At 58.3% G+C, this 12,517-nt stretch overlaps 3 protein-coding genes across 3 annotated transcripts in view; 1 reads left to right on the top strand and 2 right to left on the bottom strand.

Moving 5' to 3' along the window:
- Positions 1 to 2,668: 2,668 nt before the first annotated feature.
- On the top strand, positions 2,669 to 3,241 carry TNFAIP8L1 (tumor necrosis factor, alpha-induced protein 8-like 1). Its single transcript, XM_009895188.1, has one exon. It carries the CDS (start codon positions 2,681 to 2,683, stop codon positions 3,239 to 3,241), a length of 561 nt encoding a protein of 186 aa, XP_009893490.1. The 5' UTR covers positions 2,669 to 2,680.
- Positions 3,242 to 6,978: 3,737 nt separating this feature from the next.
- LOC104295428 (chromosome unknown open reading frame, human C19orf10) lies at positions 6,979 to 11,510 on the bottom strand. The gene is made up of 6 exons (XM_009895187.1): positions 11,355 to 11,510; positions 9,281 to 9,331; positions 8,501 to 8,562; positions 8,089 to 8,170; positions 7,430 to 7,502; positions 6,979 to 7,058 (listed from the first exon to the last, which is right to left on the bottom strand). Exons 1-6 carry the CDS (start codon positions 11,508 to 11,510, stop codon positions 6,979 to 6,981), a joined length of 504 nt encoding a protein of 167 aa, XP_009893489.1.
- Positions 11,511 to 12,182: 672 nt separating this feature from the next.
- Positions 12,183 to 12,517, bottom strand: part of LOC104295425 (cathepsin L1-like) — a 2,770-nt gene continuing 2,435 nt past the window's right edge. The window contains exon 7 of the mRNA XM_009895185.1: positions 12,183 to 12,282. Within this exon, the coding sequence (XP_009893487.1) occupies positions 12,183 to 12,282 (100 nt within the window). The remainder of the gene's footprint in view (positions 12,283 to 12,517) is intronic.

Genomic DNA, 12,517 nt, shown 5'->3' with positions numbered 1-12,517 from the left:
CTGCTCTTTTTCGGTAGAAGAAGCTGTTTTTTTGAGGGCGTTTTCATTAAAAAGAAGAAGAGGGGGGAGAAAAAAAAAACAACAAAAAACCAACAAGCCCTGAGCGGGGTTGGAAACTTGAGCGACAGGAAGGAAACGGGGTGGTTTATTTCGGTCTTGAGTTTGCTCGTCGGGGCAAGGCTTGCCTCTTCCGCGCATCGATAGCAGCCCCTCCGTGAACAATGGGGTCGCGGGGCCCTTCCCGGCAGGAAAACGGCTCGTTCCAGTGAAATTTCCCGGTTGGTGCTGAGTCAGCAGGTCCTGGTGGGACAGAGCGTGGTGCGGAGGGTGCTGGGTTTAACCGGTTTGGTGCTGAGCGGGACGCGAACGTACCAGGAGGTGAGCTTGGGTTTTCTTTGGGGTTTGCAGCGAGCGAGCTGCAAAACAGCCCACGGGCGCTGGAGGAGGAGTAGGGCACGTTTTTGGGGGGATCCAGGAGAGACTTCCCCCCTCCACCGCTTCGTGCCTCAGTTTCCCCCCACGAGCGATGCTCATCTCGCTGGTCCCCGGCAGGAGAGAGCTGCGGGGCAGCCAGGCGTTATCCCGGCGTTACTCAGCGCCGGGAGCGGAGGGTTGATCTGTTATTACAGTCGCTAATTGGGAGCCGTGGGCGCGCGGGGCAGCTCGCAAGAGCCGGCGCTTCCTTATTTTTTTATTTTTTTAGGGGTTTTTTTTATGGGCTCCGTAGGTGGAGTTTGCACTCCCTTTATGGCTGCGGTCGCCCCACGGGGAGCTCGGGCGTGGGAATTCCTATTTATCCGGGTACCGCTGCCGGTGCGCGGCCCAGGACACCCCGCCACCGCTGCGGGACGCAAGGGAGGGGAATTCCAGGAGAAAGCAAAACCCCGTTCCTTCCGGGAGAGGCTGCCCGCCGCGGGCTGAGCGAGTCCCCGTTACAGCCAAAGGGGAGAAGATGGAGCCGCGCTGCCTCTGCCCATCCTGCCCGTCCCTCCGGCATCAGCTCCGGCAGCATCTCGCCCACGGGGCCGTCGGCATTAAACGAGCCCGAGCCGCCCGCAGCTCCGCGAGAGCAGCCTCTGCCTTGTCATTTCTGTCTTATTAAGCGGGAGAGCCTCAGCTCGAAGCTCACGCTGGCAAAAAAAAAATCAATGTTTTCACACTGAAGGAAATACTTACAAACCTCTGCGTTTTTCCTAAGGGCTGTAAATAACGCCACATGCGGCAGCTCGCGCGCGGCGCCGGTGACGGCAGCTCCGTTACCGCTTGCTTAATTGACGCCCTCGCGTAGCCTGGGCTGCCCTCGGGGAGCCGGTGGCCAGATGATGCCCTGGGAAGCCGGGGCTGGGCTTCCACCGTGGCCCGTGCACGATGGGCTACGGCAAGCAGAGCCTTGGCCACAGCTGGGTGTCGGAGCCCGCGGGAAGCCGGGGGTTGCCCCCAAGAGCCCAATCTGAGCTCCGCGGCAGTAGGAGTGGGGATTGAGTACCCCCATAGGGGTCCAGGGCTGGGTGTGATCCGTGGGGTCTGCGGGGCTGCCCATGACGGGGACGGACTCGGTTCTGGGCTAGGATAACCGGTGGGGCTGCAAGACGAGACCCCCTCCTCTCCTCTCCGTATCCACGGCTGATTTATCCCCACCCGTTCTCACGCCAGCAGCATCCTTTAGCTTAAATAGCTCTTCTCCCCTCCCTGGTGATGTATTTATAGCGCGGTCCCGTCCCTTCCCCGCTCTCGCTTTGCCAGGCTGACCGTGCCACGTGCGGGCTCCTGCGTAAGCACCCCCCGTCCCTGCCCATCCATCCCGGCGCGGGAGCCAGTTGTTATCATGCTGTTCTCGCCTCCCCGTGATTTGTAGCTCTGCGATTTCCCCGGGCAAGATGCATCTCCAGGGTCGGTGGCGTTTTATTCATTCGCAGCAGTTTTTAAAGCCGTAATCTGCCCGAGACGAATGATTTGGTCCCGCCGGGGATGCGGGGAGAGGCGCTGTAGGTGAGCAAGGGGTGAGTTTTCTGCCTTGCTGAATTATTCACCTCTGCGTGGTGCTCCTGCTGGCTCCGGAGGAAGCCGAGACAGCGGCAGAACGAGTCTGAGCTCTGATGGCATGGGCGTACCGGGGCAGGCAGCACCGAGGAAGAGGGCTTCGCGGCACATCAATGGGTGCTGCAAACCAGCGGCGCTGCTCCGGCCTCGGCGTGCACCGGGCTGCGCCAGCTGTGGGGGAGTGACTCAGCCATCACCTGGGTTGTCCCCAGCTCACCCTACAGGAAATGAGTCAGGTTTTAAGGAAGAAAAAAAAAAAAAAAGTTAATGATGGGGCAAGAGTTCTTCCTGCACGGGGGAGGAGGGCGGCGCCGGTCACCAGAGGGAGACGGGGATGGAAGGTCGCGGGTGATGCTCAGGTAGGGAGACTTCGCTCGCCTCCGACGCTGCCTGTCGCGCTGTAGCTTCTCCCCAGAGTTTGGGGGAAGGAAGGTGGGAACACCCTGTAACTCATCCCACTAACAAAAACCCGGGGCGTGAGCTCAGCCCTCGCCTGCCCTGGCACCCGGGAGCTCCTCTCTGTCTTGCCATTGGCCAGAGATGCTCTTTCTCCTCCCAGAAGGCTGCGTGGGGAGGAGAGGGGACAGGGTCTGATCCAGGGCATGGGCTGAACTTGTCTGTGCCTCTTCCCTCTGCAGAGATGGACACCTTCAGCACCAAGAACCTGGCCCTGCAGGCCCAGAAGAAGCTCTTGAGTAAGATGGCTACCAAGACCATAGCCAACGTCTTCATTGACGACACCAGCAGCGAGATCTTGGATGAGCTCTACCGGGCCACCAAGGAGTACACCCATAACCGCAAAGAGGCCCAGAAGATCATCAAAAACCTCATCAAGATCGTCATGAAGTTGGGCGTGCTCTACCGCAATGGGCAGTTCAACCCTGAGGAGCTGCTGGTGATGGAGCGCTTCCGCAAGAAGGTGCATACCTTGGCCATGACGGCCGTCAGCTTCCACCAGATAGACTTCACCTTCGACCGCAGGGTCATGTCGGGTGTGCTGACAGAGTGCCGGGACCTGCTGCACCAGGCTGTCAACGGCCACCTGACGGCCAAATCCCACTCCCGCATCAACCACGTCTTCAATCACTTTGCGGACTACGAATTCCTCTCAGCTCTCTACGGCCCATCTGAGCCCTACCGCACCCACCTGAAGAGGATCTGCGAAGGGGTTAACAAGATGCTGGAGGAGGACAACATATGAAGTTGGCCAAGATGGGCCATTGGCAGCGGACTCTGCTTCCTGTGAGACCGAAGACAGGACGTACGCCTGTTTTGACCATCACTAGGCTTGATGTCCTCTTCTCCTCTGTAGTCCTAACTCATTTTCTCCTCATTTCTACAAAAGACTGAACCTCCTGACTTTGTCTAACCCTTGCCCAGGGTCTGCAAACCCCTCCCTGTGCTGGTCTGAGTCCTTTCCAGGTGATCCTGGCCTTCTGGGCTCCTGCTGTACAGTTTTGATTTCCTTTGCCCACTAAGTGCTCTTAGAGTCCAAGGAACTGGACTCCTCACCTTGAACTCTATCGTAATCCTCCTGGGGGAAAAACCAAAGACTCGTGGTGTGTAACACCTCGAAGGTGTCTCTGAGGGGGTGGGCTGTTGCTTGGATGAACAGTTGTGAGACCCTATTATGGTTGTGGAGCCCCATGGTTGCCTTTCAGCCGTTCCACAACATGGTGGGACCAAATCACGGTCCAGGCTTGTGTTCCCCAGTGCAGGAAGGTGCTTCTGAATGGGCTTTGGCCTCCTCAAAGACAAGTCCTTGAGACCAGAAGGATCCCACCTCGCCTGGGCAAGCGGCTGTCCCTTGGGGCAGGGAGGGAGCTAGAGGGACACGCGTTCATCCAAAACCCAACTCCCCACCACCACCACCAGCAGCCTCCTGCGATGGTCCCACTGTGATGGCTCCGACGCCTTCCCCGGTGGTTACCCAAAGCTCTTCCTGGGATTTTGTACGTTTTACGTGTCCTCGAGTTATGGTGGTTATTTTTTAGCAAACTCTGTAGCCCTGATGAGTTATTTAAATAAACTCAGCTGTTTGGCTTGGGTGCTCCGCGCAGTCCTTACGAAGGCGGTTGGCAGCGATAAAATGAGCGCCGGGGGCAGTTGGTTTTGCCTTTTAAATGGCGATTTCTCTCTGCAACCTGGGGGGGTTTCACTCTCCGTCCCCCCCGAGCACCGCTGCCAGCTAGGCTGCCCCCCCGCTCCGTGGCACGGCAGCTCCCGGCGTTGCGTGGTCAGGGCTGAACTGGGTGGGAGGAAAACGCGGCGCAAAACCCACCACAAACCGAGAGCAAAGGTCTGGGGTCCCGGGGAGGGGGTGGGGGAAAGCAAATCCTGCTCCCACGCAGACACCCACACGTGCTCCTCTGCGTCCCCCTCGCCGCACAGCGGGAGGGAGCTAAAAAAGCACAACGCCGATGGGCAGAAAGCAACGAGCGACTTCGCAGAACTGGATACCGGCACGGTGGAAAAGCCTCGTGCTCCCAGAGCGTGGACGCACCAGCCATGGCCCGCTTCCAACGCGCCGATCTCGGCTTTGAACGCTGAAAAATTGCCCTTTTAGCATACGAGACGCCGCACAATCTCAGCCGGCCTTATCTCCGCAACCTTCTTGTGCCTCCTGTTCCATGGGATGTCTCCAGGCGCAGGAGGCTGCCAACGCTCGTGGGCAGAGAGCGGCTCCGCGGCTCCCGTTCGCGGCTCCCTTTCCACCGCTGGCTCGAGGCACCGATAACTTTCAGCCTTAAAGATTTAAAAAGAAAGAAATAAAGCCCCTATCTCTGTCATCTCATAGGCCTGGCTCCAGCTACGGCAGCTAATTTAATTGCGCCGCGCAGCGCAGGGTGGGGGTAAAGCACATTTACAGGTGCGCAGGGAGGAGAAGGTGGCCAAGATCTGCCAAGGTGTTTGTTGGTCCCTCGGGGAGGGCAGGGTGAAACCGGCCTTTGGCACGCGGCATTTGAGAACAGACGTTCCCGTTCCCCCCCCTGGGCTCGCGGCAGCTGTCAGGGATGTGCTGAAGAGGAGCCGGGGCTGGAAACAGCTCGGTGGAGGCAGATGCGGCGAGCAGGCAAAGCGGAACGGGGCTGATGGATGCGGCGGCCGCGGCTGCTGCGCTGACAGCCAGAAAGGTTTCGCTGTTCTGTTCTCGAGGTGCACGTCGGCGTCAGCTGCAAGATGCTCCTTAATTGCACGAAACGTTTCTGCTCGTGTGAGCCCCGACTCACGGCTGTTCCCTTTGTCCCCAGGGTTTCATACCTCCTAGGACCACACTCAAGCCACCAAACGCCCGGCACCAGCTTTCCTTCACCTGCAGGTGTCTAATCTGAAATTTTTCCCCCGCACCCCACAGCAAACACCCACCTTATTCCCAAACTCTTGCCTTTTTGTCCCAGGAAGCTCCGCAGGGCGCACTCTCTGCTAGAAGGGCCATTTTATGGCCTGGGTTTCCCATCCCAACCGGGGCTGTGCAAGTCTGGGAAACAAGTCCCTTCAACTCCCTTTGGTCTGGTTCCCTCCAAACAACTGGTTAAACAGGGAGAAAAGCCAGAGACCAGCAACACCAGCACCCTAAACGCAGCTCGGAGCTCAGGTCGGAGCACGCCGGGGATGCACCTCCCCGCCCAACAGCACTCCTGGGCCCTGCAGGCATCCAGAGATCCCACAGGAGCCACACAACAGAGAAAGGAGCATCTGGGAAGAGCCTGGAAAACAGGGCTTGTCAAATCCCCAGTGCAAAGCAGCCCCAGACTCCCAAAAAACAGGGAACTCCCCAAAAAAGGGGAAAACAGCTACCAATAATCACAGCCATCACCCACCAACGACCACAGCCATCACCTACACCACAGCCATCGCCTACACCAGACCACAGCCATCACCGGGCATCACCTCTGAGCAAAGAAGCCGTCATGACAGTGCTGGGTTATGCAAACTCAGGGCCGGAGCCCTGTTCTCACCCGCTGGGACACCTCTCAGGTGGGCAGAACCCCCGTAAAGCCTCTGCAGCCTCCAACCTCCCGCGTGGCATCTCGCCTCCTCCCGGTCAAGCAAACGCCGACGGTCACGCCACTCACTGGGCGTGCGGCTGGGGAGGGCAGGAGGCACAGAGCTGAGCAAACTCCGGCGAGAGCATGATGCTTTATTTCTTTATTTGCGTTGTATTTACACAGGAAAGGAATTCCACATTCCCTTTTATTACTCTAGATAAGAAAAAAATCACTTCTGTAACGTAGAAAATAGTCCTGCAGTTGTACTGAGACATGAAAAGTGTTGCTTGGATTGATTCCTGGGTTGTGTCAGAATAAGCAGCTCTGCCTTCCCCACGCCAGGTTACCCCAACCCGCGCTCTGCACTAGGGCAGGGCCAGAACATCCTCCATCCATCGCGCAGCCAGCCACGGTCTATGGTAGCCGCACTCAACAAGGAGTCAGATAGCTTTGGCCAACTCTATCCCTTCCTTCCCCCTCCCACCCAATTTAATTATTTCCTCCTGTCACGCTCGCAAAGAGAGAAATCCTCTCTCCCCTCCAGAGACTACAGAGTTAACAACTTCCCTTTGGCAAACCCTGTTTAAATCCAGCCGCTTATCTTTCTGCAGTGCTCTTCCTAGCAAGGGAGATAAGGAGCCCCCGTTCGAGGGGAGCTTTACCATATTCAGCAGATCAACCAAGCAGAAAGCGGGCGACAGAATGGCTGGCTGCAGATCAGGAGTCTCAGAGGAGGTTTCCAGCTGCAAAGCACATTGTTACTCTGACACAAGACAGAACGCATCTGTCTTAACACCTCCAAGTCCCACTTGTGTTGGACCCTAGCACATTTCAATATGGAAAACATAAAAGGTTTGGCCAACCAAAAAAACCCCGCAGTTAACAAGTAATCCTCTTTATCTGCCATGCTCTTCCGCCCAAATCACCCTGCCCAACACCGGCCTCGGGGTCACAGCTCGTCACGGGGCGTTTTTGCTACAATCATGAGTTTGGACAGTTCAAACCGGAACTTGCCATCCCTGTGAGACACTAAAAAGAGAGAAAACAAGCACAGGATAAACAGATGGTAAGGCAAGAACAAAACAGCCCTGCTGGTTCCCTTCCAGGACGATACAGCCAGCAAGTCGGGCATTGCACTTCCTTCTTATGCATGCGACAAGCATGTTGTGATAATCCCGTTCTTCCCCCGTGCTAATTTAACATTCACACTGGAACGGGACCTGCAAAATCCTGCTGCCAGCTATGGATCAAGGGCATGATACCCCCGAGTCCGGAACAAGCACCGTCCTCCTATACATCGTCATCTATCTGCATTAAGCTTAAACACTCGTCTCCTGGTTGACAGCCAGGCTTGTCTCCCACTCCAGCCCCCTTCGCACATAGCTCTCTCGGTCACAGACCTGTTGTTTCGGTGACTTCAAATTCTTCCTGTTTTAAGGGGACGTCACTTTGTCCACCCACTGCAGCTTGAGACTGAAATGGGAAGGAAGAAGGTTTAAGCAGTTGAGGCAGTTCAAGAAGCTACTCTATGTAAAGCAAACGACGGTGCATTTTGAAGAATGAACGTGGATTTTAGTAATGTGGAGTGAAATAATTAAATCCACATAGGAAACCTGCAGGAAAATCTCGGACTATTTTTCCATTTCCTATTAAACCACAAACATGTGTCGCTTGGGTGACTGAAAGCCTCACCACTGCAGACTGGGAAACGGAAGAATGAACAAAAGCACCAGCAGAGGTTTTATTTACTTGGTCACATGCAATTTGTTGAGGCAAACCAGACCCGTCTTGGGCAGCGCACCCGGGCAGGATGGTGTCTTTTGGAATCGCCCGACGCTGGCAAAGCCAGCAGCAACCCGATGGCACTGAGGGAGCAGAAATAAATTGGTGCGGGAGAGCCTACCTGCAGCCGCTCTCCTGACTTGCCGCCACTCTCTAACGAGGGACGTGACGGAGTACATTTTATGGCACAGATGTCTAATAAATGTTTTCCACGTCCAATTCCTGTGTTATAGCAGCCTCCCACACACCTGCTTCCAGGGGATCAGCTGGGACTTACGTAAGCCATGGCATACTCTATCTTGGCTCCTTTCACTTCAGCTTTAAACTGGGTAAAGAAGAGATAAGACTTCCCTTGGGGCCTGAAACAAGAAAGCAGAGTCTTTGACATCGGCAGAGAAGGTGGAGGTGCAGAGGAGCTCAGGATTCACAGCTCCCTCCCGCCACAGCCACCTCTGGCTCTCTTGTAGCTCCATCTAGTGAGGAGGGGGGAGAGGGGGGAACACAGCATTTATCAACCACCGCCTGGCTAAGGAGCCCACCCGGAGTCACAGCATCTCTCAGGAGGGGAAAGTCCCCCCGGTGCTGCCCCGCAGCGAGGCAAACCCAGCCGGGAGGCAGGGTCCCTGGCCCAGATCCCACCTGCCTCATTGTTGCTTTTGCCTCAGAGCGTTCGGGGTTAAAGAACACACCTCCAGACAGAGCAGGAGAAGAGCAGGTTGTCTTCGCTGACTCCGATGTTCATCTGCCATTGCTGCAGAGGAGAAAGGTCCAAACAGTTAACGTGCGGAGGAGCCTTGCACTTCCCGCTCACCCGAGGCCAGTCACCTCCTCTCCCAGCTGCAGGCCTGACAAGTTCCAACCACTCTAAAATAACACAACATAACCACACAACACTTGCTGATGGCCCCTTTTACTTTGTGTTGCACAAAGCTCAAGGCCTGGTTGCCTTCTCCTCTCCATGATTTCATTAGTACAGTCATGGAAAAGAGCTAAAGTCTCATTTCCCTTTGCGCTAGAAAGACCTGATTCTAACCGGACTTGCAGATAAGAAAGTACAAACTGTGTATCTGCAGAGGACTTACTGCAGCAGCACCACGAGCTGCAAAAACCTTCAAGGCTCCTGAAGAACACAGGAGTTATGCTTCGAGGCCCTTCCTACCAATTGGGGTACGAAAATGTCACTCCCTGTTCTCCAGAGACATCCAGCCCAGAGATTTGTTAAGCCTTACAAATGTCACGGCCTCACAAACCACAGCATCACCGCAACACACGAAGGACGCTCCCATTCAAAGAGTAAATCCAGCAACTTATTTTTGCAAACATGCCATGTTGGAAATGGTGCAACCACCCCTCCTCACAGCTCCCGGTCCCGGTAATCAGGTCATCACAAATGAAATTGTCCTGAACAGCTTCTTGCTCTGTGCAGGGACTGAGCGTAAGGGAAACACTTGAAGGTTTGCCCAACTCACCTCGTTCGTTCCTCCCTGAGCTGAGTATGTGAAGGTGCAGGTGTAATCACCCTGGAAGAGAATAAGATGATGAGCAGCCTCGCTCAAGCAGGACCTTCTCTTTGCTCACCATCAGCCACTTCTTGGTGGTGATGGGAGATGTGGGGACACCCGAGAGAATTACTGAGGCTGCAGCAGGGTGCAGCCCCCAGCGGTCTCACCCTGGGGGTGACCGAGGAGGAGCACGTACCATGTCCATGCCTGGATCTCGTTGCAGCACAGAGCCAGGGACTGTGCAGCCCTCATCCCCCATGGAGTGTCACCAGGACCCCATGGTGCTGGGGTGGGGACCCGTGCTCTGGGGACCCAGGGACCCCTGGCCCCCTCTCCATAGGGCCTCTTCCCCTTGGTGAGCCTCCTTCCCATGGGCACCCTCTTTCTTTGAGGCCCCCTTCCCCCTGGTGACTGCCCCTTCCCCTTGGGGGCCATTCTCCATGGCAAACCTCCCTCCGTGGGGACCCCCTTCTGCTGGAGACCCTCCACTTGGGAAGCCCCTCCTCCTTTGGGACCCACCTCCTCCCTGGGACCATCCTACCTTTAGAGACCCCCTCTGGGGGGACCCCTTCTCCTTGAGGAACCTCATCTCTCTGGGGGCTCCCTTCCTCCTTGGGGACTCCCCTGCCTTTGGACACCCTTCTCCTTGGTGACCCATTTCTTCTTCGGGACACCACCCCACCTCCTCCTCCCTAGAGCCCTCCTGCATTTGGAGACCCCCTCTTGGGACCCTCCTTCTCCTTGGGACCCTCCTTCTCCTTGGGGGCCCCTCTGCCTTTGGAGATCCCCCCCTTGGGGACCCCCTTCTCTTTAAATGCTCCCTTCTCCTTGAGGACCCCCCCGGCTCCTCCCTGGGACTCTCCTGCCTTTGGAGACCCCTCTTGGGGATCCTCTTCTTCTTGGGGAACCCCTTCTCTTTGTGGGTTCCCTCCCTCCTTGGGGACCCCTATGCCTTTGGAGACCCCCTTGGGGACCCCTTCTCTTTTGGGGACCCCGTCCCTCCTTGGGGACCCCTCTGCCTTTGGAGACCCTCCCCTTGGGGACCCCCTTTTCTTTGGGGACCCCGTCCCTCCTTGGGGACCCTTCTGCCTTTGGAGACCCCCTTCTCCTTGAGAACCCCCCGCTCCTCCCTGGGACTCTCCTGCCTTTGGAGACCCCCCCTTAGGGACCCCTTCTCTTTTGGGGATCTCATCCCGCCTTGGGGACCCCTCTGCCTTTGGAGCCCCTCCCCTTGGGGACCCCCTTTTCTTTGGGGACCCCGTCCCTCCTTGGGGACCCTTCTGCCTTTGGAGACACCACCACCACCCCCCTTGAGGACCCCTCTGCCTTTGGAGCCCCTCCCCTTGGGGACCCCCTTTTCTTTGGGGACCCCGTCCCTCCTTGGGGACCCTTCTGCCTTTGGAGACACCACCACCACCCCCCTTGAGGACCCCTCTGCCTTTGGAGCCCCTCCCCTTGGGGACCCCCTTTTCTTTGGGGACCCCGTCCCTCCTTGGGGACCCTTCTGCCTTTGGAGACACCACCACCACCCCCCTTGAGGACCCCTCTGCCTTTGGAGCCCCTCCCCTTGGGGACCCCCTTTTCTTTGGGGACCCCGTCCCTCCTTGGGGACCCTTCTGCCTTTGGAGACACCACCACCACCCCCCTTGAGGACCCCTCTGCCTTTGGAGCCCCTCCCCTTGGGGACCCCCTTTTCTTTGGGGACCCCGTCCCTCCTTGGGGACCCTTCTGCCTTTGGAGACACCACCACCACCCCCCTTGAGGACCCCTCTGCCTTTGGAGAGCCCCCCCTTGGGGACCTCCTTCTCCTTGGGGACCCCCCTCGAGGACCCCCTCCCCTTCCCCCCTCAGCGCCCGGCTCCCCCCGCCCCTCACAGCCGGCCCAGATCCCCCCCTCCCGCCCCAACCCCGACCACCAGCTCCGCCCGCCTTCCCTCGCTGGCAGGCAATCCCCGTGACGGGACGCGGGAGCGACGTGCCGCGTAGCCAATCAGAGCGAGGCGCGTAGCCTCTCCTCACCCCCGTCCTCCCCTCCTCTCACCAGGCTCCGGGAGAAGGGGTGGACCTCCCCGCCGGGCCGCACGTCGAAGTCGGCCGTGCTCGCTTCCTCCGCCGCCCGGACCGCCAGGCACAGCAGGGCGGCGGGCACCAGCGCGGCCCACAGCCTCCGGCCGCTCCTCCCACTGGGCGCCGCCATCTTGGAAAGGAAGCCCGGGCTACGGCGGGCGGGAGGGGTCAATGCGGGCCGCGACCGCTCAGCGGGCGCCCCGGCGGCCAGCTTGGGTGTGGGCAGGGAGCCCGGGCGGGTTAACCCTTGGGAGGCCGCGGGGGGGACAAGACCGTGGGGACACGGAGCCACTGGGATACGGGGCAAGGGGGTACGGAGACAGCAGCCTCCCCCCAGCCACGGCCCCTGGGGCCACGCTCTGCCGTGTGGTTGCCCCCCATAGGGGACAGCTGTGGGACATTTTGGGGAGCCCACGCTGCCGCCAGCCGTGCCCCGTGTCCCCTCTCACCCCGGCCTTGCCTCCCGCGAGGCTGCTGGGCTGCGCCTGGCACCGAATCCCCCAAATTACTCAGGAAGGGGAGGAAAGAAAAAGCAGGGCGGTGAGGGGGAGAGGTTCATTTTCTGCCTCGTCACGCAGGTTTAATGGGGTAAAACTCGGTTTTTAAAAGAGCTGGGCCACCAAGCCCTGCCCGGCCACCATGTGCAGGCGCAGAACGATTAGCTGATTAGCCGTGCCACTTTTAATTGCCGCTCACTGCATGCGAACAAAAGCCCCTTTCCAGAAGGAACCAGCCGTGGATGGGCAGCCAGGGCAGGAGAGACGCCCCGGGGAGGGATGGATGGATGGACGGCCGTCCTGGCTCACAGCACGGGGAAGCTGGCCTGGTTGGCCACCCCGCAGTGGTTATCGGCGCCCTTCAGCAGACGGATGTAGCCCTGCTCGCCCCACACCTCCGACCAGCTGCAGGAAGAGACGGAGAATGAGCACATCCGTGTTCCCACACACATGGAGAGCCAGATCTGCTCAGGGAGGGCAAGCGAGAGGGGGCTGGGAGCCAGAGCACCGTGTGGGACAGGGATCATAGAACCACAGACTGGTTTGGGTGGGAAGGGGGCTTAAAGACCACCTGGTTCCAACCCCCTGCCCTGGGCAGGGCCACCTCCCCCCAGCCCAGGTTGCTCCAAGCCCCGTCCAA

The sequence above is a fragment of the Charadrius vociferus genome, unplaced genomic scaffold (genome assembly GCF_000708025.1).
Source record: "Charadrius vociferus isolate BGI_N301 unplaced genomic scaffold, ASM70802v2 scaffold291, whole genome shotgun sequence".
Classification (NCBI taxonomy): domain Eukaryota; kingdom Metazoa; phylum Chordata; class Aves; order Charadriiformes; family Charadriidae; genus Charadrius; species Charadrius vociferus.
This window is presented reverse-complemented; position numbering and strand designations above follow the sequence as displayed.

What these genes read in the sequence shown, in the direction of transcription:
- LOC104295428 (XM_009895187.1), bottom strand. Translation starts at nt 11,510, where the DNA reads ATGGCGGCGCCCAGTGGGAGGAGCGGCCGGAGGCTGTGGGCCGCGCTG. An exon ending in ACCCCTTCTCCCGGAGCCTG is followed by an intron (nt 9,332 to 11,354) that starts GTGAGAGGAGGG and finishes ATTCTCTTCCAG; the next exon opens with GGTGATTACACCTGCACCTT. An exon ending in TTCTCCTGCTCTGTCTGGAG is followed by an intron (nt 8,171 to 8,500) that starts GTGTGTTCTTTA and finishes TTCTTGTTTCAG; the next exon opens with GCCCCAAGGGAAGTCTTATC.
- TNFAIP8L1 (XM_009895188.1), top strand. Translation starts at nt 2,681, where the DNA reads ATGGACACCTTCAGCACCAAGAACCTGGCCCTGCAGGCCCAGAAGAAG.